The sequence below is a fragment of the Chelonoidis abingdonii genome, chromosome 14 (genome assembly GCF_003597395.2).
Source record: "Chelonoidis abingdonii isolate Lonesome George chromosome 14, CheloAbing_2.0, whole genome shotgun sequence".
NCBI classification, from domain to species: Eukaryota; Metazoa; Chordata; order Testudines; family Testudinidae; genus Chelonoidis; species Chelonoidis abingdonii.
The window spans coordinates 10,412,373-10,439,500 of NC_133782.1; the positions used below are offsets into that span (position 1 = coordinate 10,412,373).

Genomic DNA, 27,128 nt, shown 5'->3' on the forward strand with positions numbered 1-27,128 from the left:
TTACTTAACATGACTGATTTCTGCTTTTTAGGGTAGAGATGACTCTCTACCGGACAATGTATTTTGTGAGACTCAGCAGAATATCAGCAAAACAAGAATCAGAAATGAGGCAAAACTCCCTGAAAAGGTTTTGGGAGTCATTATTTTCTAACATTTAAAAAAAACTTCTATTCTAAATAAAATGTATTTTTGTATATCTCCACGCCAATATATTTTTTGTAATTTTTCAGCAGCATATGTCAGCTGAAAAAGTTTTGGAAATGATACAAAATGAGGCAGACAGTGAGACCAGCCAAAAACAAACACTACGTAAGTATTTCTGCAAATTTTGACAATATTACTTTTAAATCATTCTGTGTTCATATTTTTATGAAAGAAACTGAGAAAATTAATGTTTAATATCAAACTTAATGTGTTTCATTTAGATGAACTATTAGATATTGTTCCCGATTCTCAGCCAGTAGGCAGAAATGACAAACCTTTGTAAGTATTAAAAAAAAAAAAAAAAAAAAAATGCTAAATAACTGTTTGTTTTATCTAAAAAAACACCACCTTTTAAAAGCTATATGTGCAAGTATTGCCAAAGACAGTGTTTCTGAGATTTTGATAATGATCTCCAGAGATCTCTTCCAGCCCTACATTTTTATATTAACATTAATTAATCAGCAATGTTTTTATTTGTAAACCTATTACATTTAGCAATAATGACCAAATTTCTTCAATTTAGTATAAATAAAAACAGATTATTTTTGTAGATTGCCTGGTCTTTTGGAAAGTTCTGCTGATGAAAATAAAATCTGGAAAAAACATGCATGCTCTGTACCTGAAAAGCTTATAACAAAGTGTGACAAGCAGAAGAGAAGTACATCATCAGGACATACATTCCAACAAGGTTAAGCTTATGCCCTGTTAGTAATAAGTTTTTATGAATGGCAAATTAAGTTTTTGGTAGTCAATCTTTTTTTTACAAGTTTTTATCTTAAAAAGATTTTATTTTTTGTTTGCATTAGTTCCTGTTCTCAGTGAAAGAGCTGCCAAACAAAAAGCTTTCTATTCGATATTTGAAAGTACTTCTCCAAAACAACAAGTTCAGAGTAGAAAAATATCAAAGAAGCAACAAAATGAAACTGAAAAACATGAAGAAAACTGCATAAGACACAGAGGAAAAACATCAAACAGTTCTAACCATTTAGAACAGAAAATACTAAATACAGAGGCAAAAGAAGTTCCCACCACACCTGAATCATCTTTTAAATCAGTTCATCCAACTACAATGACTGAAAAATCTCTGGGATGTTCAACGAAATTAGTGTTGGCCAGGAATTCTAAGGAGGAAGTTGATGTTTCTTTTAGAAAAGGGACTACAAATCATAAATCTGAGAAGGTGATAGATTCTCATTTTGGTTCCTCCGACTTAGCAATAAAGGGAATGGTATAGTTTCAGTGTTCTCTCTACCATATTTTCAATATTTCAGTGTAGCCTCAATAGCATATTTTTAATTCTATTTATGTCTAAATTTGTTCATCACTGGGTTTACACTAATGCAGATGAATAAGGGGTCTACCATATTTTCGAATGTAACTCATTTGTATATATGTATTGTGCTGAAAATTTAAAATATTAATCTGTTTTGATTTCAGGGGGTTCCTTTTGTTTAAAAATATGAACCGGTCCTTTGTTCTGGTGACAGTTGTGACTGTTACAATTTAAATCAAGATCCCTAGTGAAACATCACAGTGCAAGCCCAACCCTATTTAAATATTGGATCAGAGACAGGATTTTAAACTTTGTCCATTAAATGTAGCTGACTTACTGATAAAAATATCCAGATCGTTGCCACTTGCATCGAAAGCTGTGGTCATTTTGTGGGGAAATTTCTGTGAAGGCTTCCTTACATTGTTCAAGCAGAGGGGTGTGATTTTCTTCCTGTGGAAAAGCTGCCCTCAAGCCTGATGAATCCTGAGGGATCCATGGGTGTCAAGTGCCAACTACATGGAGTCTTTGTACCCAAACTGCAGCTCTGCCCTTTTATTGTACAAAGTTTACTGTCAAAGTTAACAGGTTACTTACAAAGTCTGTTGTTACAGAAAGCAAAATCTGAAGAAATGGCTGAAACAATAGAATCAATAATAAGTAAAATCAGTGACAGATATAAACAAAAGGATGATATCGAACATGCAAGAAAAGCAAGAGAATTTTTAGCTAATAACAGGTATAGTATAAACTGTTTTTCTTATAATACTTTGAACAGTTTGATTGTGACTTACTTCCTTGTGCACTTGCAAAGAAGAAAGAGCACATAAAGCCTCTATACAGCCTAATTGGGTTTATCCAGATCATAAATCTGTGTGAGAAGGTGGAGGACAAGCTCAGCTAGGCTGCTACTCCCAGTTTGAGTAAGGATTTTGAAGCGAGCCTCCCAGCCCAGGTTGATAGACTTGGTCTCCTCTAGGGCTCTAAAAATAGCTGTATAGATAGAGCCTGAGCTCCAGCCTAAGCTGCAACTTTAAAGTGCTTCCTCTACTTCTATTTTTAGAGCACTAGCAGAGGAACTGTGATGCTCAGAGTTCCTTTAAAGACTACAATTGTTTAGTTGTATGTAAACTTAATCACATAAAGGTGTCATCTTTAGAGATGCTTAACCCCTGCATCTTCGATTGACTTAGTGGGAGCAGTTGTTGCTCAGCACCTTTGAGAATCAGGTCATAGATCACAATTTAAATAATTTTTATATTTATCTAATTGTGAACAAATGCATCAATATATGTTGTAAAATTGGTTATGAAAATTATTTTGAAAAATGAAAACAGTAAAACAAAATAACTTGAGGTTATGCTGATATCATAACTCATGATATTTGGCAGTTACGGGTTTGTAACTTAGTTCATTTTAAGTACGATTTGTTTGCAGGCAGTTCCTCCCCAGCTCTCCCTGGAATTGGTTCTCTTCTGCTATGCAGAAATGGAGAACGCTAGGAATATGGGGAATTGGAATGTATAGTCATTGGTTCTGTGACTATGCAGATTTTCAATACTACCTGTCCCAGTATGTTAGGGGTGCAGATGTTGCTGCCTGTGGATGAAAAATTCTGGGACAAATTTTTCACCAGTGTAAATGGGTGTAGCTCCCCGCAACTGTGTCAGTTTACACAGAAGAGAATTGGGCCCTTTGTTTCTAGTGCAGCAAACCTACACAAAGAGCAGTGACTTGCGGTAAAATTTTTAAGAGCCTAACACACTGAAATCAATGGGAGTCTGGCACCTAGCTGTGTCTGAAAATCCCTCTAGGCCCCTATGTATATCTAGGCACTGAAATACCTTTAAAAATCTGACACTTAGGCTCCACGAAACTTTTATTCATAGGCTCCTAAATCACTTAGTTTAAAAATTTTATCCAAAGCATTGAAAGTCAATGGGACTTTTGACCCTTATGGTCTAATTCACTTTTGAAAATGAGACTTAGGCTCTTTTTTATAATTTTATCTTTTGAGCTTTGTGCAGCGATGAGAATTTGGGCCTATTGGAAAAAAATTGAAGTTGCCTGGATTTGGCTTATAGTTGTGCAGTTTATTTGTAGACTACATTCTAAGTTACTAGAATTTTAAGACATATTTTTACTATATAAAGTCATATTATCTTAGAATCTGTTATTGAAGAACTCTGATACACTATACAAGCAAATATTTTCTTATCTCATTATGGTTTTCATTTAGATTAGTAATATATTGAACACATTTTTGGTATGCATTTGATGGTATTTGACTTTTTTTTTTTTTTAGGTCATATTTAAATAAGTCTGGTTTCAAAGTCAGTAAGGTACTTTTACTGTTTTTTTTTTACATAGAAATTTCATCTGAAAGTTGATATTATCTACTATAAAATCTTGTTCATCATAGCACTTTTCATACTTGAAATATCTCAGTGTACTTTAGAAAGCAATGAGGTATAAAATGATATAAAAATATGGCAGTTGGTAGATGCTCCACAATAGTTCACTAGCATTCCTGAATATGAAATCTCTCTTCTTTAAAAAGGGCTGTTTGCCAGGTCACAGGGCTTATTCTCAGTCATTTTTAAAAATGATAATGGGCTATTTAATTTGCATCTCCATCTGTATATCCAAGAGTAACAGGCATATGGGACCATAATTTTAATGTCCCATCCAAAACTGGTACATTGCTGCACCTACACATCTTATTTCTTCACAGCAGTGTCAGTTCATGTGTTGGTGTGTTTTTATAGCTATTCAGTAATGATTAATGTGATTCCTTAATAGTACCACCTATAACAGAGGTGGGCAAACTACAGCCCACGGGCCACATCCAGCCTGCAGGGCCATCCTGCCTGGCCCCTGAGCTCCTGGCTGGCCGCGGCCGTCCCCTGCTGTCTCCCTTCCCCCTCAGCCTCAGCTTCCCGTGCCAGCAGCGTGGCTGGCTCCGGCCGGGCGGCGTGGCTCAGGAGCAGATTTGCCAATGAATGCAGGGTGCCCTTGCACAGGCCCCCCAACAACAGGGGGACCCAGGGATGAGCACCGTCTGCTCCCCTGCCGCCGCAATGCAGCCTCTCAGCACCAGCGCACCTCCTGCAGGGGGGAGGGGCTGCATTGCGGGAGCAGGGGAGCAGACGGTGCAGGTGGTGGGAGTGGGGGGAATGTGGGTGGAAGACTCAGGAGGAGCACCGGACGGCTGCGCAGCCGACTGGAGAGAAGCAGCACTTTGAAGAGGAAATTGACGCTTCTCTCCAACTGTGCAGCTGCCCCTGCTCCTCCTGACTCCTCCGCCCATGTTCGCAGGGCCACATTCTGAAAGGGGCTGGGGGAGGGAGGTGAATGAGGGACGGTTGCAGGGGGTGGTTAGGGGCAGGGGATCCCGGGAGGGGGCGTCAGGGGACAGGAAGCTGAGGAAGTTGGATAGGGAGTGGAGTCTTGGGGGGCGGTTAGGGACAGGGATCCTGGGAGGAGGAGGTCAGGTGACAAGGAGCGGGGGAAGGTTGGGTGGGTTGGGGGTTCTGAAAGGAGCAGTCAGGGGGCAGGAAGTGAGGGGCAGGCTGTTTGGGGGGCACAGCCTTCCCTACTCGGCCCTCCCATACTGTTTTGCAAACCTGCTGTGGCCCTCAGGTCAAAAAGTTTGCCCACACCTGACCTATAATAATAGTGACTGATATTTATATAACACCTATCAGCTAGAATTCTCAAAATTCATGACAAATTTTACAAACTAATTTCATGGCAAACTGAGGTGTGAATCTATCCCACTGTAGCCTGCTGCACACTAATTGTCTGTGTCCCTGCAGATGTGCACTAAAAGTTCTTCAAGTGCTTGTTCATGTTGATTCCAGGTAGGTGTGTGCGCGCATACACATGCACGGTAGCCAGAAGATTTTTCTCATAGCCGCATCCTTCAGGTCGGTCTGGGCACCCCCTGGAGTTGCACCTTCATGGCACTCAATTTAGAGCCCTGCTGACCCGACACCCCCCCAGTTCTTTCTTACCGCCATTGATGGTAGACTGAAACTTCCAGTAGCCTTTGCTTTAGCAAGCACGTTCAACTCCAGTTGTTTTTGTATATCATTAGTTTATCTTAGTAGTTATTGATTAGAGTTGTTGGGGGTCTCTACCGCCCTTCCGACTCCCCAGAACCATGGTATGCCACATTCCCTGGGGTTTAAAAAACTATGGTCAACACGAAGCACATGCTAAAGAGTGATCCACAATCCATGTTCATAGTGCCTTGGGGAAGATCACCAAAAGGATCGCTGTAAGGTCTGCCGCGAGTTCCGCCCTAGAATTCTTAAAGAAAGGGAGCAGCGGCCTAAAGGGATCCTCATGGAGGCAGCTCTAAGCCCGCATTCGGATCTGGGCTCAGGCAGGTCATCTCCTAATGCTTCCTTATCGATGACGAGTGCCCCAGCGCCGTCATCAAGTTTGGTGCCAAAAAAGGACAGCTCCTGGGATGCTCGGCACCAACACGGCATCTCCCGAGGTTCAGCAGAGAGCAGGCACCGGTCTCACTTGCTGGCACCTCAGAAGAAAAAGAAGCCGAAAAGTCAGTCACCTCCAGCTAAATCTAAGGAAGGGAAATCCCAGGTGGACCACAGCTCAAAATCCCTGTCGAGGCAGTTGACTCTGGGGCCCCCACATTCACTGGTCCCTGTGGGCCAGCAGATGCCACTTCCTTCAACACCGGAAGTTTTTGAAGCTGCTCAGGATCTGCTGCACCTTACGGTGCTATTCTCGCTGCCTAGGAGGGAGGAACGTCCAGCACTGACAATTCTACCCTGCCCCCAGGTGCAGTCAAGAGAGAAGCTAGCAATGATATCCAGGTATTTCCCCCTCTCCACGACCTTAAGCAGCAGCCCACTCGGACAGAGGGCCTAGTGGCTCCCCAAGCTCTTGATGCTCGAGGCACCAAAGCTTGGCTCCTCCATAGTCTTCAATCTTGGAGACCTCGGAGTCAGAGTTTGACTACTCTTGGAGGAGTAGGATCTGATGATCAAGGTCAAGGTGAGACAGACCAGAGCCCCGGGCATGGCCACCGCAGTGGCAGAATCCACCACAGTGGCATTCTGGACCCCCTGGGCCTTTCGCCAAAGCCAGGGAGGGAACAAAGGGCACTGCTTCACAGCGTCTTCAGTGGCCTCAGTCACGTTCGTCCTGATGCCAACTATGCAGCTCACCTCGGCGCCTATCCACACACTAATGCCATTGGCTGCATCACCATCGCCAGCACTGGTGACTCTTTCAGCCTCGGTGCTGACAGCATTTTTGGCACTGATGATGACCTTGGCACTGACAGTGGCACAGACACCGGCCCGGTCACCTTTGTCAGCTCAGGCAGCTGGTTCAGCACCGGCTCCACCAGCGGTACCATCAGTGTCTCCAGTGCCCATTCCAACACCAAGTTCGGCATTGACAGCCCTGGCACCAACGGGAGCTCCATCAGCACCAACATTCCCCTGAGATCCCCAAGGGTCGCAGGACCCTTTGGGAGCTGATGGCAGGGAGCATCCGCTGCTTATAAGGGCTTCCTCCTCCTCGTCTTCAGATGAGGCACTGGCAGGCACATCCATAGCCCCAGCACTTGAAGACAACAGGGTGCTACATCAGTTGCTGCTTGAGATTTAGGCATTAAGGCTGAGGACGTGGTCGAGGAGGCTGATCACATGGTGGATATCCTCACCCCCTCAGGTCCTTCTCGTATTGCCCTACCACTTATTAAGACTATTGTGGGTGCCACCAAGACCTTGTGGCAGACCCCAGCTTCCTTGCAACCCACTGCCAAGTGCAACGAGAGGTGTTTTTTCATGCCCTCCAAGGGGTACAAACCTTTTTCCTCCTCCCACCTCCCAATTCTCTTGTTGTGGACACACTGCTAATCAGCGTGAGCTGTAGGGTTTCTAGGAGCCCTCCCTTAAAAACAGGGAGGCTAAGCAATTAACCTTGTCAGGAGAAAGGTCTACTCTGTGGGGGTCTTCAGCTCTGTATTTTGAACCAGCAGTCCATCATCAGCAGGTGTTCTTATAACACCTTCTAACCGTATGGTCAGCCGGTTCTTAAAAGGGCTCGACAGGTTATACGCTAATGTCTGTCAGCGTTTCATTGCCTGGGACCTCAGTCTGGTCCTTTCTAGGCTCATGGGACCTCCCTTTCAACCATTAGCAACATGCCCCCTGCTCTACCTCTCTTACAAGGTAGTGTTCTTGGTAAAGATAACCTTGGCCAAGAGAGTGGCTAACCTCAGGGTCGTAACATCAGAGTCTCCTTACACTGTGTTCTATAAGGATAAGCTTCAGCTCAGGCCCCACCCAGCTTTCCTCCCAAAGGTTGTCGCATTTCACATCAACCAGGACGTCTTTCTCCCAACATTCGACCGTAAGCCTCATTCCAGTGGCAGGGAGCAGAGCCTCCACTCTCTGGAGGTCCACAGGGCACTAGCTTTTTACATTGAGAAAACAAAACCGTTCAGAAAATCGGTCCAGTTTATTTGGGTCAGTGGCGAACAGAATGAAAGGTCAGCCTGTGTCATCACAATGCATCTCGTCATGGATAGCATCTTGTATTTGTGAGTGCTACAACCTGTCAGGTGTTCCTGCACCTCCAGTCACCACACACTCCACCAGGGCGCAGGCCCTTCATCAACAGCGTTCCTGGCTCAGGTTCTATCATAAACAGATAGTTAAGGGTTAATGCCTCTTTTACCTGTAAAGAGTTAAGAAGTTCACCTAGCCTAGCTGATACCTGACCAGAGGAACCAATGGGAGGACAGGATGTTTCAAAAGGAAGGAGGAAAGTTCCCTTTGTCTTGGTCAGTTTCAGCTGGAGTGGAAAAGATCAAGGAACCAGCCTCTTATCAGAGTAGTAAGTTTTAGAAAAGAATAAATAGTTTTTTTGTTTATTTTCCTTTGTGACTTTGTCTTTGTGCAATTAGAGGAATATCAAATTGGGAATTCTTTTGTGTACTAAATTTTGCCCAGGGGAACATCCTCTGTGTTTTGAAACTGTTGTCTGTGAGAGTAGCTGGTATGCTAATCTCTCCCAGAAGTTTTTTCTTTTACCTTTCTTTTTTTAATAAAAAGCCTTACTTTTAAGAACTGGATTGATTTTTCCTTGTCTTTAGAATCCAAGGGGATTGGATCTGGACTCACCGGGAATTGGTGGGGGAAAGGAAGAGGGATGGTTAAATTCTCCTTGTTTTAAGATCATAAGGGTTGGATCAGTGTTCACCAAGAAATTGGTGAAAAAGTCTCTCAAGACTACCCAGGGAAGGGAGTTAGTGCTTGGGAGTGGTGGCTGCAAAACCAGATCTAAGCTGGTAATTCAGTTTAGGGGTTCACATGCAAGTCCTCATATCTGTACTCTAAAGTCCAGAGTGGGGGTGAAACCTATGACAGGTTTCCACTCAGGAAATCTCCAGGGTGGCGACGTGATCCTTCATACATACTTTCTCCACACACTATGCAATTACTCAGCAGGCCAGAGATGATGCGGCCTTCAGACAAGCAGTGCTTCAATCAATGGAAGACTTCGACTTCACCACCTAAACTTGGACTTGTGATTCTCCTGATTGGAATTGACATGAACAGGCACTTGAAGAAGAAAAATGGTTACTCACCTTCTCATAACTGTTGTTCTTCCAATACCCAGCCTCCTTCCCCTCTATTGGAGTAGCTGACAAGAAGGAACTGAGGGGGTGGTGAGTTGACAGGGCTCTATCTTGAGCACCATGAAGGTGCGACTCCAGGGGGTGCCCAGACGAACCCAACGGATGTGGCTATGGGAAAATCTTCTGGCGCTCAGGCATGTGCATGGGCACACAACTGATTGGAATGGACATGAACAACACATTTCAAAGAACAACAGTTAAGAGAAGGTGAGTAACCATTTTTTCTTTAGTGTGCTTTGCTCTACCTTGTTTTGAAAAGGGAGTGATCAAAGCTCACTAAGGCATGATTAGTGTGCATCAGTAGGGTCTTCATGGACAGTTAGTATGCAGCAGGATAGTGCGGGGTAGATTCACACTCTTCTCGATGTGAACTAAATGTTCATGGAGACAAACCCTTACCATACAGCATATAACGGGATCGTTTAATTTATGACTGAAGTTCATTCTTCCATGATATGGAAGACTATACAGCAGTTTAAAAGATACATTTAAGAATATTTATCCAAATGAGAATAAGTAGGAAAACATATTACTCAAATGGAATTTGGGCATGGTACAGAAACCAACACTGTTACTTTTTGAGTAAGTACCATGAGATTTTTAAGGGCCACAGATGATGATTTTACATCTCAAAATATTTCACCTCCAGCAGTCCTGACCCCTAATACCATATTTGAATATTGTAAATTTAGCAAGATTTAGATTCAAAAGCAACTAATTTATCACCCAGGCTTTTGTTAAAGAACTTGCTGATGTACTGATGACTATAGATGAACATGTTTTGAATATTAGACCTGTGTAACTCTTTTTGTATGTATAGGAAAAAGTTCAGAATAGAAGCTGTAGAAACGTAAAAACTACAGCTGTGCTTAATATGACTACAGGACATATTGTGTAAGTATCTAGTAATTTTGTTTGAAAATGTTTTAATATCCAATTATGTTAAGAATATTCCTTGATTCACTAACTAAAGCTTTATTTGTATCTGTTTTGACAGGGATGATGTCTACAATTTTAACTTAAGTGGATTTGATGAACCTACGATAAAGCTTGGAGTAAGATTCCAGTAGTCTACATTAATGCAAACTAGGAACCTTTTAGTTCATGCCCACAGCATCCACATACAGGAGTTACAACACGCACTGTGGTGTGCACTGCTGTTCACATTCTTGTAGTCCGAATTGTAGGGCAATGTAGACAAGTCCTGAGAGACACTCACCCCAGAATAACTAATAGCACAGTGGTTAGGGCACTCACGTAGAAGATGGTAAGATAAGGTTTCAAGTCTTTGCTCTACATTAGGCAAATGTAGGAAATTGAACCTAGGTTTCCCACATCACGGGTGAATGCTTTTTAAACAATGGGCTGAAAGTTATAAGGGGGAGCATCATCTCCTCCTCTGTAGATATTTTATGGGTTTAGACATGCTCTAAGCCTTTTGAAAGGGAGAAGAGTGGAAATTCATGGAAACTAGTTCTCGGTGCCATGAAATCTGGCAGGTCCATCCTCTAGCTTTTCTGCTCTACTGCCAACTCTGTCTTTAGCAGAAACTATGATGTAGTAGCATACTTACTAACTACGAATTGGAGAATATGGGCCAATTTATAACTCTTAAGAAAAAGTTTAAAATATGCATATAAAAATAGTAACATGATTTATGTGAAATCGGGGAAGTTTGCATTGAAATATTCAAAGAGAAGATGTGAAATATTCTTTGATGTGTAAATTGACCATTGTAAGTTGTTGCAAACAAGAAATTTTGTATTTGGAGTAAAAAAGGCTTAGTGTTACTCTTTGCATGAATAACTAATGTATTTTATATATATCATGGAAGATACATTTGCAATTATTTCTCATTTATTTGTACTTACATTTTAGGTCCAAGAATTACATGTTACTAACCTGAAAGCTAGTACAAATCTGACAGAAAAAATGTAAGAATGTTACATTGCATTATAATCATCTAAGAATATTTTTTCCTTTAAGATGGTAATAATGAATAGTTTTGTTTGCATTCTCCAACGTCCCCCTATGCCAATTAAGATAGCAGGTGCAAGTCCTTCTAATAGATATAAACAGGAAAAAAAACACTCTTGTTGTCTCACTTTCCCTGTAAAGTGGGCTGGCATAACTTCTTCATTTATTTTCCTTTCATCAGCAAGTAAAGGCAGCTCCAATGGCTTCCTCAGCTGTATTTTGTTTTTGGTTGGTTTTTTTTTTTAACTGTTTTCCTTTGGCAAATTTCTCCCGAATCCTTTCATTTTCATCAGATTACTAGTTTAATGTGTGGTATTTACTAATGAAGAGAGCTTCCTCATGGAGCACTCTGGGGAGGCAACCTAATGGTTGCAGTGTGTCTAGTTGTTGTTGTGTCTCCCTGTTTGCCTCAAACTAAGAGGCAGTCATGTTAGATTTGAAAGTGAACTGTGGTTTTCAAACTTGCCAAAAAGAGATCAAGTGCATGTGCCTCATAATTCCCCTCTCACGCTCACACATACCAAAAGCAGAAAGATGACAATAACTTCGGCAGATGTCTTCAGCTTTGGATGTATTTATTAATGTAAATATCTTTTTGTTTAAGGAATCCCGATGAAAGCAAAAGTACCATCCAGAAAAAAGTAGATAATAAAGTAAGTTTCTTAAACTCAGGGAAACTGATATTAAAAAGACCAGATTTTTAGTATGGAAAATAACCATTCTTTTCCCTTAAAATGGTACAAAGAATTATAAAACTGTAAGCCATTTTTCCACTCGCATGGTTCTTTTCTTGAATGGAGGTGGAACTGCCCCTTGACATAATTTAAAGCAGCCTGAAGTTATTAAATTTAATACTGTGAAAACTCTTGTAAAGATAGGCCTTTAGACTTGATTTTTGTAGCTCAAATGCTTCTTATATCTAGAAATACCACATACTTTTAGGTAAAAACTGTATTATAAATCTAAACAGAAATAAATGACCTTTAACTATTTTTGGTTTGTTTGTTTGTATAGAATAGAATGAATAAAAATAAGAAGCATCTCTTTAGTGACACTGACACAGAATACAGAGGTGATGACAGCAAGACAGATATCAGTTGGCTACGAGAGTCTAACAGAAAACCTAAACCCCAACTAGTAGACTACAGCAGAACTAAAAATCCGAAGAAATCTAAAAGTATAGAAGCAAGTAAGGAACTAATTGTTGAACATTTAGGGACTGCATTTCACTTACCTGTAAATATTTCTTAAATTATTTCATTATATATGCCATGCATAATATGTTGTGTGCAGTGCGTCTCAGTTCATGGTAACTGCACCTGTGGTCCCGTGAGAGCAAGCTCTCTAGGTTCCCAGCTCCTCAGCCACCACCTCTCTTGGGCAGAGACCGACAGTTTCTCGTTCCTGACCAAGAGATCTGTGATATTCCCAGCAGTCCAGTCTGCCTGAAAAGCCAGTGTCTGCACTATGCTTTCTCTCTGCAGTCTCTGCCCAGTGTATTGCCCGTAGTTATAAGTTACCACACAGCTCTTTATAAGCAAGCACATTCATTCTTCAGGTGAAAGCATTACAGAGAAAACGTAATTAAAAACAATGAAAGAAGTACAAGCATGCTAAAAAGCTTTCTAGAAATTACCCAACTCAAACCTTGGGCTCTGGTAGATGCCATTCCTTAAAATCCACAACTGTGTTTTCCTGTGACTATAAATACATAATTTGTCTCAGATTCAGAACCAGAACAATCATGGATAGTTCTGTCATTCCTTTCTACAGTTTAGGCTTTTGATCTTGGCCTCAAGTAACGGGATCAGCAGATGATGACTCACTCCTCAGTGTGTAGCTTCAAAAGGTTCTTTTGCATTCACCTCCCCTTAAATATCCTCCAGGAAAACCACTTAACATTTTTTGTTCCAGAAGTCCATTCTTGTCTGGCATCTTGTTTAAGATAATACTTTGAACCTCCAAGTCTCACATCTGTCATCTGTTCCAACTTGAGAGCTTACATATAGTCCTAGCCCACAATAATACATGAAATACTACAGACTTCAAACATATTTAAATGTAATTAAATATAATCAAATGCAAATACCTTCCATAACCTATGGACTTTGAAATGTACTTATCCTCAGTATTTGTGAAGGTGAATATTGTAAAAAAAAATTTTTTTGTTTGTTTTAGCACAAAAAGAACTATTTTTAGCAAAACTGTACTACTGTCCAAATAGTAATCTGAAAGCAGTTTAATGCATTGATAAAGATCTGTGGGTGTATACATGATACCTTGTTCTAACAATTAAAATTGTAGATTGTCAACATTTTTTGGATATTAGGCTAGTTTTCTAAATGCTATTGATTTTAACAGCATATACGTTCCGTGACTCTGCATGTCTGATGGATAGATCTGAAGGGAAAAAAACAAAAAATAAAAAGGTAAAGTAAAATTGCAACTTAATTTTAATAGATATTTTTAATCTATTTTAATTGACCATAGGATTTTTTTTTTAAATATTTGTATTAATTCACTCTTAGTTTCAACAAAATCCTTTCAAATTCACAACCAATTAAAATGGTTCTGACTGCTTTAATAATACAACAGAGCCTGTTACAATTCCTATTCCCTAATAATACTAGCTGAGAGTTGGAATAATTATGGCATTTTGATGCTTGCATTTTGTTTTCTAAGATGTATAATTTTTTGGTAATAACTAGTTACTGATTAATGGCAAGACAAACCATTGTATTTAATTATTCACTTTTTCAGTGATTGGATTAGTTAAGATAGCTTTTTGCCTCTGAATTATTCACTGCATTATAATACCTTTGGATTGTTTGTAAGATTATTTAGAAAAATGATAAACCTAACTAAGTATAAAAGCTATAAAATGAAAGTCATACACCTCTACCTCAATATAAATCTTAGAAATATATATAAATATAAGCCAAAAAATCTTACTGCATTATTGGTGAAACCGCGTTATACTGAACTTGCTTTGATCCACTGGAGTGCGCAGCCCTGCCCCCCCAGAACCCTGCTTTACCGCGTTATATCCGAATTCGTGTTATATTGGGTCACGTTATATAGAGGTAGAGGTGTACTTGAAGTTACATTTATAAATAGTGTATAAATCATTAAGAAATTATTACAAGATATTATAAATATGTTACAGACATGAGTATAGATGGTTATAACCATATTAGTGGACAACATTATAGATGTTTGCAAGCTATGGTTCAAAGCAATCTATTGACCTGGTAGACTTTATAACAATTGATTAAATCAGTTATTAAAACCTCTATTAAGGCTTTATAAACTATAAGTACACACTTAATATAAAGTGTGACAAATAGAAAATAATGTGATATCTCGGTGTGTGCATTAAATAATACAAAATTAAATGGAGAGTTTGTATTTTATGGCAATTTTATGTCAGTCATAAGCTTCAGTTCTTCTTCGAGTGCTTGCTCATATCCATTCCAGTAGGTGTACGCGCCGCGCGTGCACGTTCGTCGGAAACTTTTACCCTAGCAACTCAAGCGGGCCGGCAGGTCGCCCCCTAGAGTGGCGCCGCGGAAATCCCTCAGGACGCTGAGCCGGTACTGCCAGCTACGGGCTCCCAGACCACTCTTGCCAGGTCACTCTTATTCTCCTTCCCCTGATGAAGCAGTAGCCGGAACGACATCCATCGGTCCCCCCCTAGACTTTGAGGGCTCACCAAGACCTCCTCAGGCGAGTGGCGCTGAACATGAACATTCAGGCCGAAGAGGTCTCTGAGGTTGAGGACCCTGTGTGCAGTATACTCACGTCTGACGCCCCACGTCGGTTGCCCTGCCTTTATTAAAACAATACAGAGCAACGCAACAACCATCTGGCAGTCACCGGCCTCCGTTCCCCCCACTCTGCCGAGGGGTAGAACGCAATACATGTCCCATCTAAAGACTATGACTACCTATATATCCCCCGCGCCCATGCTCCCTCGTGGTTCAATCGGTGAACGAGAGGGAACGTCATGGGCAGAAGCGCCAGCCCCCAAGTCCAAGGACGCAAGAAGGATGACCTACTGGGCGCGAAGGTCTATTCTGCGGGAGCATTGCAGCTGCGAGTTTCTAACCAGCAAGCTCTACTCAGCCGCTACCTTAACACCTGGACAGCGGCTGATAAATTCAAAGAGCTCCTCCGCAAGACGCTCGTCAGGAGTTCGTCACCCTTCTGGACGAGGGAAGAAGTTGCACGCACCTCTTGCAGGCGGCACTGGACGCGCCGCTCTGCCGCAGAACTCTGGCCTCACAGTGTCACGATGCATCGATCTCTGCTGCAGGTCTCTGGCTCCGGATGGTGTGCATGGAGTCCGGAGGATCTCCATTTGAGGCCAGGGCCTGTTCTCGATAAGATCCGCACGGCTGGCTGCACTACGCTAGTATTAGCGGCGGGAAGTTATTTGCTGTGTCACGGGCGTTGCATTCCAGAGCCCGATAAGGACCCCTGCGAAACGCCAAGGATACAGGGTCTTATGCGGGTCTTGGAATGCATACGCCCGTGACAAGCGTAGACCCTTCCGCCCGCAACGACAACACAGCGTAGCCCTTTCCCGCCCAGAAACAGAGACAAGATTCTTTCAGGCGCCGCAATAAGAATGGCAGGCGCAGACAGTCTGGTAATCAAGGGGGTCAAGGCAAGGACCTACCAAGCCTTCTTCCGGCTGAAGTCCTCATTTGAAAATACGCTCGAGGGCGATGTACCAGTTTCTCCATGAACCCTCCCACCCTTCTCCGACCGTCCTCCTACTTCCTCCCTGCGTGGCGCCGCTCACTTCAGACCGTTGGGTCTCCCGCACGCTGCGGTTTGGATACCACCTGCAGTTTGCCTCGTACCCGCCTTCCCGCCCCCCTCCCTCCTCCTCTTCAGGGACCCCCTCTCACGAGCAGATCCTCCTCGGGAGGTGCAAACGCTCCTCGAAACAAGGTGCCATTCAGGAGGTTTCCGCAAAGACCGAGAAGGAGGCAGAGTTGTTCTACTCCCCGCTACTTTTTGATTCCCAAGGCCAGGAAGGTCTCCGTCCCATCCCTCGACCTCCGCGACTCAACAAATATTTACTGAAGTTGAAATCGCCGCATGGTTTCTTGGGACCATCATCCCATCCCTAGATCCTGGGAGACTGGTACGCCGCCCTCGACATGCAGAGACCGCCTATTTCATATCGCCATTTTCCGCCCCCAATCGGAGGTTCTTGCGCTTTCTCATAGGCAGCCATCATTATCAGTTCACAGTCCTCCCGTCTCGGCCTCTTGGCGGCCCGAGAGTGTTACAGAAGTGCATGGCCGTAGTCGTCGCTTCCTTCGTCGCAGCCGGGTCCATATATTCCCCTACCCTCGACGACTGCTTATCGAGGCACCGTCAGCAGGCCAGGTGCTCTCCCACGTCCGCATGATCAGCCGCCTTTTGCAAACTAGGCTGATGCTGAATGTAGAGAAGTCCATTCTGTCCCCTACCCAGGGATAGAATTTCGGCGCCGTCTAGACTCTAACGGCCACTCTTCCCTTGTCCCGATTCCAGGCTTTGTCGGACATCATCCGGAGGTTGCAGGCAGCACCTCTAACTTCTTACTCGCACTCGCCTCACACTCTTGGGCCACATGGCGGCCTGCACTTTCGTGAACGCAGCACGCAGGCTACGGCTCAGACCCTGCATTGTGGCTCATCCCTCAGCTGCGCCAAGCCAGTCGGTCCATTGGATACCGTCGTCACAGTCCCACACGACATACTCTGGCTCCCTCCAATGGTGGCTGGAGAGTCCGTCGTCTGCGCGGGGCGCCCATTCCATCCTCCACAGCCCTCGATGTCCTCACTACGGACGCATCGGCTTGGATGGGGAGCCCACATAGGGCCGTTTGAGGACCGCAGGTCGCTGGTCTCCTCCCGATCTGCTTCTCCATATCAACGTCCGGGAATTGAGAGCGGTCTGCCTTGCTTGTCAAGCCTTCCATCGGCAGATCCAAGGCCGCTGTGTATCAGTTTTCATAGACAACACCACAGCGGTATACTATGTCAACAAAGCAGGGCGGGACGAGATCCCCTCTTCTCTGTCGGGAGCCATAAGTGTGTGGAATTTTGCATAGCCCACTCAGTCCACCTAGTCGCTTCCTTTCTCCCGGGGCGCGCAATACCGGCGGACATCTCAGTCGGTCGTCTCAGCTCCCACGAATGTCCCTTCGCCGACGTAGCCCTAACGCTTTCCGCAAGTGGGGGCATCCCCACATGGATACTTTTTGCATCTCGCACGAACAGGAAGTGTTCCGCTGTCTGCTCCTTCCAAGGCGCGAGCGGACTCGTAGCGGATGCCTTCCTGATTCCGTGGGAACGCACCTTTTTATGCCCCCTCCGTTCCCATTACCTCAAGGTCCTTCGAAGGCGCGCAGGGACAGGGCCGCTTGATTCTCATCGCCCCCGGCATGGCCCGTCAGCATTGGTACTCTCTGCTCCTGGACCTGTCGGTAGTGGACCCTGTCCCCTGCCTCTTCACCTGGACCTGATCACGCAGGACCACGGCCGGCTTTGTCACCCGGACCTTCAGTCCCTTCCACCTCTCGGCGTGGCTCCTGCGTGGCTAACTGGGTCGAATTGCACTGCTCTCCCAGTGAGGCAAGTACTTCTCGCAGTCGAAAGCCATCCACGAGGAACGACGTACGTAGCCAAGTGAAAGCTTTTACGTGCTGGTGCGTGCGGAAAAGCGCTTCACCCTGCCAATGTTTCCATCCCGATCGTCTTGGATTACCTATGGTCGCTCAAACAACAGGCCACTGGCTATAGCTTCGCTCCGGGTTCACTTGGCGGCCATCTCACTTTCCACCACGGGGCCGATGGCCATTCCGCCTTTTCGCACCACTGGTCACTAGATTCCTCAAGGGCTGGAGCGCCTTTACGCTCAAGTCCGCATCCAGCCCCCTCCTGGATCTTAACGTCGTGTTGTCTTGTCTTATGTTCCCCCCGTTTGAACCGCTGGCTACATGCTCCCTCCTCCATTTGTCCTGGAAACAGCGTTCCTGGTGGCCATCACATCCCTAGGCGCTATCAGAGCTGCGCGCACTCGCGTGGACCTCCATACACGATCTTCCATCGAGACAAGGTGCAACTGAGGCCGCACCCGGCATTCCTCCCCAAAATTGTCTCAGCCTTCCACGTTAACCAGGAATATTCCTCCCGTATTCTTTCCTAAACCTCATTCATCTCGTAGAGAACAACAGTTACATGGCCTAGACGTGCGGCAGGGCGCTCGCCTTTTATATAGATAGAACTAAAGCCGTTCTGCAAGTCCCACTCAGCTCTTGTCGCAATAGCTGAGCGGCCAAAGGCTGCCAGTCTCCTCACAGAGGATCTCCTCGTGGGTAACGTCCTGCATAAGAACATGTTACGACCTCGCGCATCTCCCTTCGGGGCGTATAACTGCACACTCTACGAGAGCCCAGGCATCGTCGGTAGCGTTCCTCGCACGAGTTCCCATCCAGGAAATCTGCAGAGCGGCGACCTGGTCCTCCGTGGCAACACGTTTACTAGCCATTATGCCCTGGTCCAGCAGTCCAGGGATGATGCGGCCTTCGGTTCTGCTGTGTTGCGCACTGTGACCTCTCACTCCGACCCCACCGCCTAGGTAGGCTTGGAATCACCTACTGGAATGGATATGAGCAAGCACTCGAAAGAAGAAAACATGGTTACTTATTGTAACTCTTTTTGTCTTCGAGATGTGTTGCTCATATCCATTCCACACCTGCCTCCTTCCCACTGTCGGAGTAACCGGCAAGAAGGAACTGAGGAGCGGGCGGGCCGCTGGCCCGCTCGCGTCTCAGGTTCTTCTTTGCCGGTTCTCCGACAGGGGAGATGGAGGGTCAGGTGTGTGGAATGTGACTAACTGAGCACGTCACCTCTGCGAAGAAAACCAAGCAGTTACAAGCTAAGGATAACCGATCTTTCTTCTCGAGTTGTTCGCTCTGACTCACATTCCAGTAGGTCGAATTACCCAAAGCCTTAGCCTTAGCGCCGAATGGGGAGTCGAGTGAGAGTTCACAGTGCGCAAACCCACGAGCGAGATTACCCGGCAGAGGCCCACATCGCACCATGCGACTGATGCGCTCTGGTGAGTGAGGACACTAGCGGCGAGTGACATGGGCTAGATCAAACTACGTGTGGCGAACGGAAAGGACTCAGGCCTTCGCCGGCTCGGGTCAATCGTCTACAGATGGGGAGACCAGTTAACCGCCCCTCGAAGCGAGAGATGGCGCCCGAGGTGTGGAAAACGCATACCCTTAATCAGAGACGTAGCCACGATGCCCTTGGGCTCCACGAGAATTCCTTCGTTGGATGAGAGTGAAACCTGGCAGGCCAGTTGAGCCTACTCGCGCCACTTGGCGAACAGGAGAAGAGAGATCGTCGAGTGGACTTGCCAGCACAGCAGGCGGTTAGTTCGTTAACATTCGTTAATCTTCTAATGCACAGAGGACGTTAAATCGCCCGAGCCGGCCCACGATGATGATCACCTGGTTGAGCCGTAGGACCGAGGTCGAGACACCTGTTTTGTGATGCATGCGTCAATGAATGAGTTACTAGGTGAGACGAGACAAAACGACACAGTGAGATATGGAGACTGTTGCGAGAATCGGTTTAAGTCGTTTCTGATCACTAGCTAGAACCCACGACGATTTCGCGCGGCGCGGGCGCGACGGACAGGCACAGGTAGGCTGCTCTGTTTCACTCTGCTACCCGAGATTAAGTGAGGTTCGTAAAGAAGAAGATAACGGAGGACCGTAGGAATAGAGAATATGGCCTGGTGTTACGACCGTGAAGAATTGGGCTGAAGACAACTTTCTGGGAAGGATAATGCCGCCTCAGCGGGCAGGCCGTGAATGTGCACCTTATCGCACAGTGTGTCATCCGCTGTATTCCCAGGAAAAAATGGAGGGGGAGCATGAAGAGATACCGCAGTACCGGGAGGGGACAATCAACGGAATCAGAGTGAACGGCGCAAGCTACATGCATGACGATTCGGCCATGAAATGCGGAGATGTAAGGAGGGGGGCCTAGGCAGAGACAGATGGCTAGTGTTCACAGAGAGCCCAGCTCCGACGAGGGACCGGCAGCTATGGAGCCAGCAGATCTATTGGTGACAACAGTGGGACGGAGAGGGACGACATAAGACATGAGACGAGCTACGCGGTGGAGTGATGCACAGGGAGGGCTGAGATGACGGCACGTGAGCGGTAGAGGCGCTCGCACAAGCCTCTCTGAGGAATGGGCGAGCGTCAATGTGACAACAGCCAGGGTCCGTGCGTAGATAGGCGGATATAGCGCACTCATACGCCGTAACTCGTGTGAAGAAGATAACGTGGAAATTGGGCACGACAAAAGTTGGCAAGGAGACCCGAGCGATAGCAATATGACGCCCAGGATTTCCTCTCGTCAGTTAATCCAAGCAGCGTAACACCATATAGCGCATACATTGCCTAACATCACGAGTCTCTGCGCGTACTGGGAAAGCGATGGTATGGTTCCACGCGCGGCGTGAGAGCGCGTTGTAAAATTCACTCACGCTGCCACCAGCATCCACGGTAGAAGGAGCGCGTATCCATCTGGCCATAACGTATCCGAGCCGTCTCATCCCACGCAGGAGCTCAGCGCGAGAGAGCTTTGTACCGACGGAAGCTCCAGAAGTATCGCGGTGTGAGCACAGCCGGCCGTGGCTTCATGCGCTGGATCACGAGTGAGCCGCAGAGTGTGACTATGATCACGGACCCCAGAGTGTGAGCCCACACTGCCACGGAAGCACGAGCGTCCCGAGAGAGAGGATGAAGGGAACTGAGAAATGTCTCGCGACGGGGGACGACTAAGCGCGCGGCCGACGTGAGTCCATAGCGCAGAGAGTCGAGCGCTCCTCATGTCGACACTGGAGGGCCAGCGGTCGAAAACGAGGGGTCACCTTCGAGGAGATGCAGAGGGGGGAGGTCCATGAACAGAGAGAGGTAGCGCCGGTTCACCACGGAACTCGTGAGGAGCTATCGCGCTAGGGCGGATGAGGCAATTCGCCACAGCGGGCGGCCCAGCTAGCAGGCGCGACCGCTGTCAGCACAGGACTGCTTGAGCTGATTATATGTGGAATCCCGGGGAGGGACCACGAGAGCATAATAAACAGAGTAACAGTTCCCGATCCATCACGGAGATCAGGGAGAAGGCATAGCTCCCCGCTCACTCCTGCGGAGCCGTAAGGGCTACGTCTGGGCGGAAGTCCAGGCTGACCATTCGTGCGCTGGACGGGGGCCCTGGAGTGTGTCGGACAGGACAGATAACGGCGCGGCGCCACACTCTCGGTTCGTAGGGCGACCTGGGCACGGGTTGGGATGATCAAGAATCTATGGGGGCGATCCGGGAGCGGCCATTGCGGAAAAGCTTAAGCGGCTACGTCTGGGCGCCCGGGACCATGTCTGGGAGCGAGTCTCTGAGCGAACCGACTAGCACGATGGCTCCGGCAGGGTATCCTTGACGGCAGGAACTCAGGAGAAGCGAGCAGACTAGGCCTGGAGGAGCTCCGATGTTGGCTAGATCAAAGACTCTGCCGACAGACATTTATGGCCATCGCCGACAGAGAGCCGGACGGGCGATCTCGACCTCGCCCGGACTCGGCGCATTGAGTGAGCGACAATAGAGATACGGAGGGAGCGACCGCTCCCCGACTCGTGGGTGCTCTGTATTGAGAGACTGATACTCACCACGCCACGAGGCCCTGTAGATGGCCGATGGATTAGTAGAGTGACAGGACAGAGGTCGTCGCGTCACTGCGAATAGATTACCCGGGACGTGGACTACGAGAGCAGACCCTGCGGGAGCGGCAGGCACGGCGCACTCCCGGCCCTACCTCAAACGTGTGGAGAGCCCTGAATGGTTCTCGCCCATGTCGCAAGATCCGACCGTCCGTATGAGACGTGAACTATCCTATGGAGCGCGGCTAGTGCCGCATGAGTGGAATTTGGCGCCATCTCCGCGCCATGCGGGATGAAGACCGACATCCATACAGCCCAGACGAAGGTCTGGAGAGCCGTGCCTGGGCGGTGCCATCGAGAGCGAGGGAGCAGCAGGTGAAGTGGTCGTGCTGGCGATGAGTGGACTGGGACGCAGGTCGCATGTGTACCGAGACCCTGCTTTGAGCGGCTAGGCAAGGAGGGATGAGTAGCCAAACAACTCAGATGGTCTGAGACCGTAGCCTGGCGGCGCGTCACGAGAGGAGTTGCAGCGCCGCCATGTGGGCCGCTGCAACCCTCCAAGAACGGTGAGGCAGGTGATGGCGCGAGCGAGAGAGCTGTCGAGTGAAAAAATGTCTAGAGGGCGCACCAGCAAACGCGTGCACAGAGCATGATGTGCCGTAGAGTATCTAGAGCCCGTGGAAATCCGCGGGACGCACAAGAAAAGTGTGCTATGGTATACGACTTCGTCTAGAGGGACGTGCACGGCCGGACAGAGATATGAAACTTTTCTCTACTCTACTATCTGTCAGCTTCCGAATGGAGCCTGAGACGATGAAATGGGAGCTAAATCATCAATACACTGGCTCAGAATCCAACTGGCCGTCGAGACGGGTTTGTGCAGAAGACAGCGCTCTGCGCGCTCATTCAGAGACGGTGCCTTCGGGAGAAGAGAGCACCACTAGGCCTTCGGTCCTGAGCTGGAGGCGCGAATTAATAGGATGCACCCGGCTTGCGACGAAAGGAAGGCGACGACTAACGGGCCATGCACCCTTCGTGAAACACTCTCCGGTGGCCGTACAAAGGACGGCAAGCCCTCCGTGAACGGAGGTAGGGGAAGAGAATTCATGTGTGAACTCGCCCATCCCCACCAAATGAATGCTGGGCCCTATCAGGAGAGCGCAAAGTATCTCCTTGAGGGGCGGGCGGCTAGGAAAAACACGTTAAGAGGGAACGCTGGCCGATCGACGGCCGATGCTCGTAGGAGAGCACGTGCGTCGGGTAAGGCTGCAGCGGTCGGTGGCCGAACGCAGAGCGCGGAACACGGAGGCAGCTGTGAACCTGATAATGTATAGGATGCTCTTTAGATTCGCAAGAAGCTTCGGTCCGATGGTCGCGCGGGAAGCGAGGCGTACGAATGAGATAGGCGACTATCGCGGATCGAGCACGGCGGCGTACCAGTCCTCCAAGGATCTAGGGATGGGATGACATGGTCCCCAAGGACACACCATTGCCGGGGAGGATATGTCAACTCCAAAATAATATATGTTGGAAGTCCGCGGAGAGGGTACGAGAAGGATGGCGCGAACGCCATGCTGGAGACCTCCTTCCTTCGGGTCCTTTGGGAGCGAAACAGAGTAGCGAGGAGATAGAACCACCTCTGCCCTCTCTCGAATGCATCTCTGCGATTCCTGTCGACCGAGCGAGTGCACTCTTTGTCTGATGGGAGGGCGATTGCACCTGGGCTCATCGGAGGAGGAACGCTGCTGTCGTAATAGGAGGGGTCCCGAAGAGGGAAGAGGGATGGGGGCCAGGGAAAAGTGGGGGTCACCGGAGGCAACTATGCCAGCTCGATACCGCCAAACCGCAGCGAGGCGGAGGGAACCCCCAATCGGTCGAAAGTGAGACTACAGATCGGCCTTGCACCAGCAGGTGCGTAGACATGTTAGGAGAGGACGGTCGGAGAAGGGGTGGGAGTAGAGGGTGGTCAAGAGGAAAACATGGGAGGAGAGTAACACGGTAAGCAGACTCGCACCTCGACGCGTATTTCTTCATCAAATCGGAGGGACTGGGTCGGAGCAGCGGAGAGAAAGGGAAAGCGGGTTGGTAAAGGTCGCGCATATTCGGCGGTGAAGCTGACCCCTTGATGACCAGAAATTCTGCTGCCGGCTCTGCCCATGTTCTGTAAATTGGGCTCATGAAAAAAGAAATCTTGTCTCGTGCTGGCGGGGGGAAAGGGCCCTACGACGTTGTGTCAGGTGCGGGCGGAAGGGTCTACGCTGTGTTCACGGGCGTATGCATTCACAAGAGCCGCATAGAGATGACCGACGGCGCGTATCCTTTAGGTTGAGCCGCGGGTCGGTCTTATCCGAGAACAGGCCCTGGCCCTCAAATGGAAGATCCTCCGGAACCTAGACACCATCCAGGAAGCCAGAGACCTGCAGCCAGGAGAATCGATGCATCGTGACACTGGAGGCCAGAGTTCTGCGGCAGAGCGGCCGCGTCCAGTGCCGCCTGCAAGGAGGTGCGTGCAACTTTCTTCCTTCGTCCAGAAGGGTGACGAACTCCTGACGAGCGTCTTGCGGAGGAGCTCTTTGAATTTATCAGCCGCTGTCCAGGTGTTAAGGAGCGGCTGAGTAGAGCTTGCTGGTTAGAAACTCGCAGCTGCAATGCTCCCGCAGAATAGAACCTTGCGGCCCAGTAGGTCATCCTTCTGCGTCCTTGGACTTGGGGGCTGGCGCTTCTTGCCCATGACGTTCCCTCTCGTTCACCGATTGAACCACGAGGGAGCATGGGCGCGGGTGGATATATAGGTAGTCATAGTCTTTAGATGGGACATGTATTGCGTTCTACCCCTCGGGCAAGTGGGGGGAACGGAGGCCGGTGACTGCCAGATGGTGTTGGTTTGCTCTGTATTGTTTAATAAAGGCAGGGCAACACGATGGGGCGTCAGACGTGAGTATACTGCACACAGGTTCCTCAACCTCAGAAGACCTCTTCGGCCTGAATGTTCATGTTCAGCGCCACTCGCCTGAGGAGGTCTTGGTGAGCCCTCAAAGTCTAGGGGGGTGACGCGATGGATGTCGTTCCGGCTACTGCTTCATCAGGGGAGGAAGATGAAGAGTGACCTGGCAAGGTGGGTCTGGGAGCCCGTAGCTGGCAGTACCGGCTCAGCGTCCTGAGGGATTTCCGCAGGCACGAATGGACGGACCGCTCTTCCCAGGGGATGGTGGGGGCCGTGACGCGCAGCCTCTGGAGCCCTCCGTTCTAGGGTCCAGGCGGCACGTGCGGAAACGAGCGGAGCACCCTGGGCTTTGATGTATGGCCAGGGCGTCCAGAAGCCCCAGTGCTGTGGGCCCTGCTTCATGGTGACCTTCTGCGGAGAATGGGCAGGTCTTTCAGAATCCAGATAAGATACCTGGTACAGTCCCGGGAGGATTACAGAGGCCTTGTCGGGAGGGCCATGGTGTGGACCGGAAGGAAGGATAGCGAGAAATCAGCGCCCTTGATGGCGACGACCTCCGCGGTGCCGGAGAGATCGGTGCCGTGAGTCGAACCGGTGCCGGACCGGGTGACCTGCCGGACGCGCGCGGTCCCGGGAGGTCGACCGGAAGAGGACCTGCGGTGCCCTGAGGCGGCCTCCTGGAGTTTGCAGGTCCGTGCGCGGCTGGGACTCCCGTAGCGGGTGCCGGGAGTAATCTGATCGCCGATGATGACCCGGTGCCGCGAGTACGACCGTGCCGCGCCAGGAGAGCGGTGCGGGACTGCGGAAGGGCGTCGCAAAAGGAGACCTCCCTCGTGATCGGTGCCGGGATCGCGACCGGGCCTTGATCTTGAGCGGCGCCGGGTCGGGAGAATCGGGGACGGTGCCCCATAGGGGTTGGTTCCCTTAGAAAGCACAACCGCACCGGCGCGCCGGGGGGTTGGCGGCATGCCCAGCCAGTCAGAGCAATCAGGATCCCTGGCCGACGAGAAAGTTCTCGGGCGTGGACGGAGCGTTACAGCTCACCCCAGTTCTTGGCGGGGAGCTGGAGGGAATCGGAACTCGACGGACCGCCGGCCCGAGTCAACGAAACCCCTTGGCACACCAGCCACGGCCGGCCCGGCAGTGGGTGCTTACTTACGGGGCCGCTTAGCCGGTTGAGGACTTAGAGGGCTCTCTCGCGTGGAGCGTGCCGGAGAAGGTCCGTGCCGGTGCAGTCTCGCGGTGCCGGAGGGGTCCGGTGCCGGAGCGCGCTAGTGCCGGAAGGCGCAGGGTGAAGTGCCGCTCCATAAGGAGGCGTCCTGAGCGCTGGTCTCGCTCCGCTTTTGTCTCGGGGACGGAAAAGACTTACAATATGCGGCACTTATTGAGATTGTGATCCCCCAGGCCTTTCAGGCAGGCGTCGTGGGATCATGGTGGCATTGGCTTCTTAACAAGTCGAGCAACGCCTTGAACCCACAGCGAATCCAGGCATCAGCCCGGCGCCGGGCGCGGAAAGGGGCCAGAGCCCTACACGATACGAAGTATAACATATTATAGACAACTAAACTCCTAACTCAAATATAAACTACGTATCTAAGTAACTACTGACTAACTAACTAGAACGGAACAATTGACAAGAGAGCTAGGGATGTGGAGGTCAGCTATGCCGCGCTCACAGTTTCCAACGACCGACACGGCGGAAGAAGACTGAGGAGCGGGGGCCGGCAGGGGTATATATTCAACCCGCCATGGCGCGCCAACTCTAGGGGCGACCTGCCGGCCCGCTTGGTTGCTGGGGTAAGTTCCGACAACGTACGTACGCGCGGCGCGTACACCTAACTGGAATGGATATGAGCAAGCACTGCTAAGAAGAACTTTGAAGCTTATGCTGAATAAATTGCCAATAAATACAACCTCCATTAATTTGTATTATTAATGCACACACCGAGATATCACATTTTTCTATTTGTCACACTTTTATATTAATGTTACTTATAGATTTATAAAGCCTTAATAGAGGTTTTAATAACTGATTAATCAATTGTTATAAAGGTCTACCAGGTCAATAGATTGCTTTGAACCATAAGCTTGCAAACATCTATAAGTTTTCCAACTAATATGGTTATAACCATCTAATCATGTCTGAACTATTTATAATAATCTGTAATAATTTTTAATGATTTTATACACTATTATAAAATGTAACTTCAAGTACATCTCCTCTAATTATATACGGACCCAATATAACACGAATTCGGATATAACGCGGTAAAGCAGGGTTCTGGGGGCAGGGAATTGCGCAACTCCA

At 48.0% G+C, this 27,128-nt stretch overlaps 1 protein-coding gene across 1 annotated transcript in view; it reads left to right on the forward strand.

The window, feature by feature from the left end:
• SYCP2 (synaptonemal complex protein 2) overlaps positions 1-27,128 on the forward strand; it is an 86,045-nt gene that overhangs the window by 35,942 nt on the left and 22,975 nt on the right. The window contains exons 19-31 of the mRNA XM_075072454.1: positions 32-127; positions 231-309; positions 426-483; positions 756-892; positions 1,011-1,432; positions 2,089-2,213; positions 3,780-3,816; positions 9,982-10,055; positions 10,159-10,216; positions 11,040-11,095; positions 11,743-11,791; positions 12,153-12,327; positions 13,500-13,567. Of these exons, the coding sequence (XP_074928555.1) occupies positions 32-127; positions 231-309; positions 426-483; positions 756-892; positions 1,011-1,432; positions 2,089-2,213; positions 3,780-3,816; positions 9,982-10,055; positions 10,159-10,216; positions 11,040-11,095; positions 11,743-11,791; positions 12,153-12,327; positions 13,500-13,567 (1,434 nt within the window). The remainder of the gene's footprint in view (positions 1-31; positions 128-230; positions 310-425; positions 484-755; positions 893-1,010; positions 1,433-2,088; positions 2,214-3,779; positions 3,817-9,981; positions 10,056-10,158; positions 10,217-11,039; positions 11,096-11,742; positions 11,792-12,152; positions 12,328-13,499; positions 13,568-27,128) is intronic.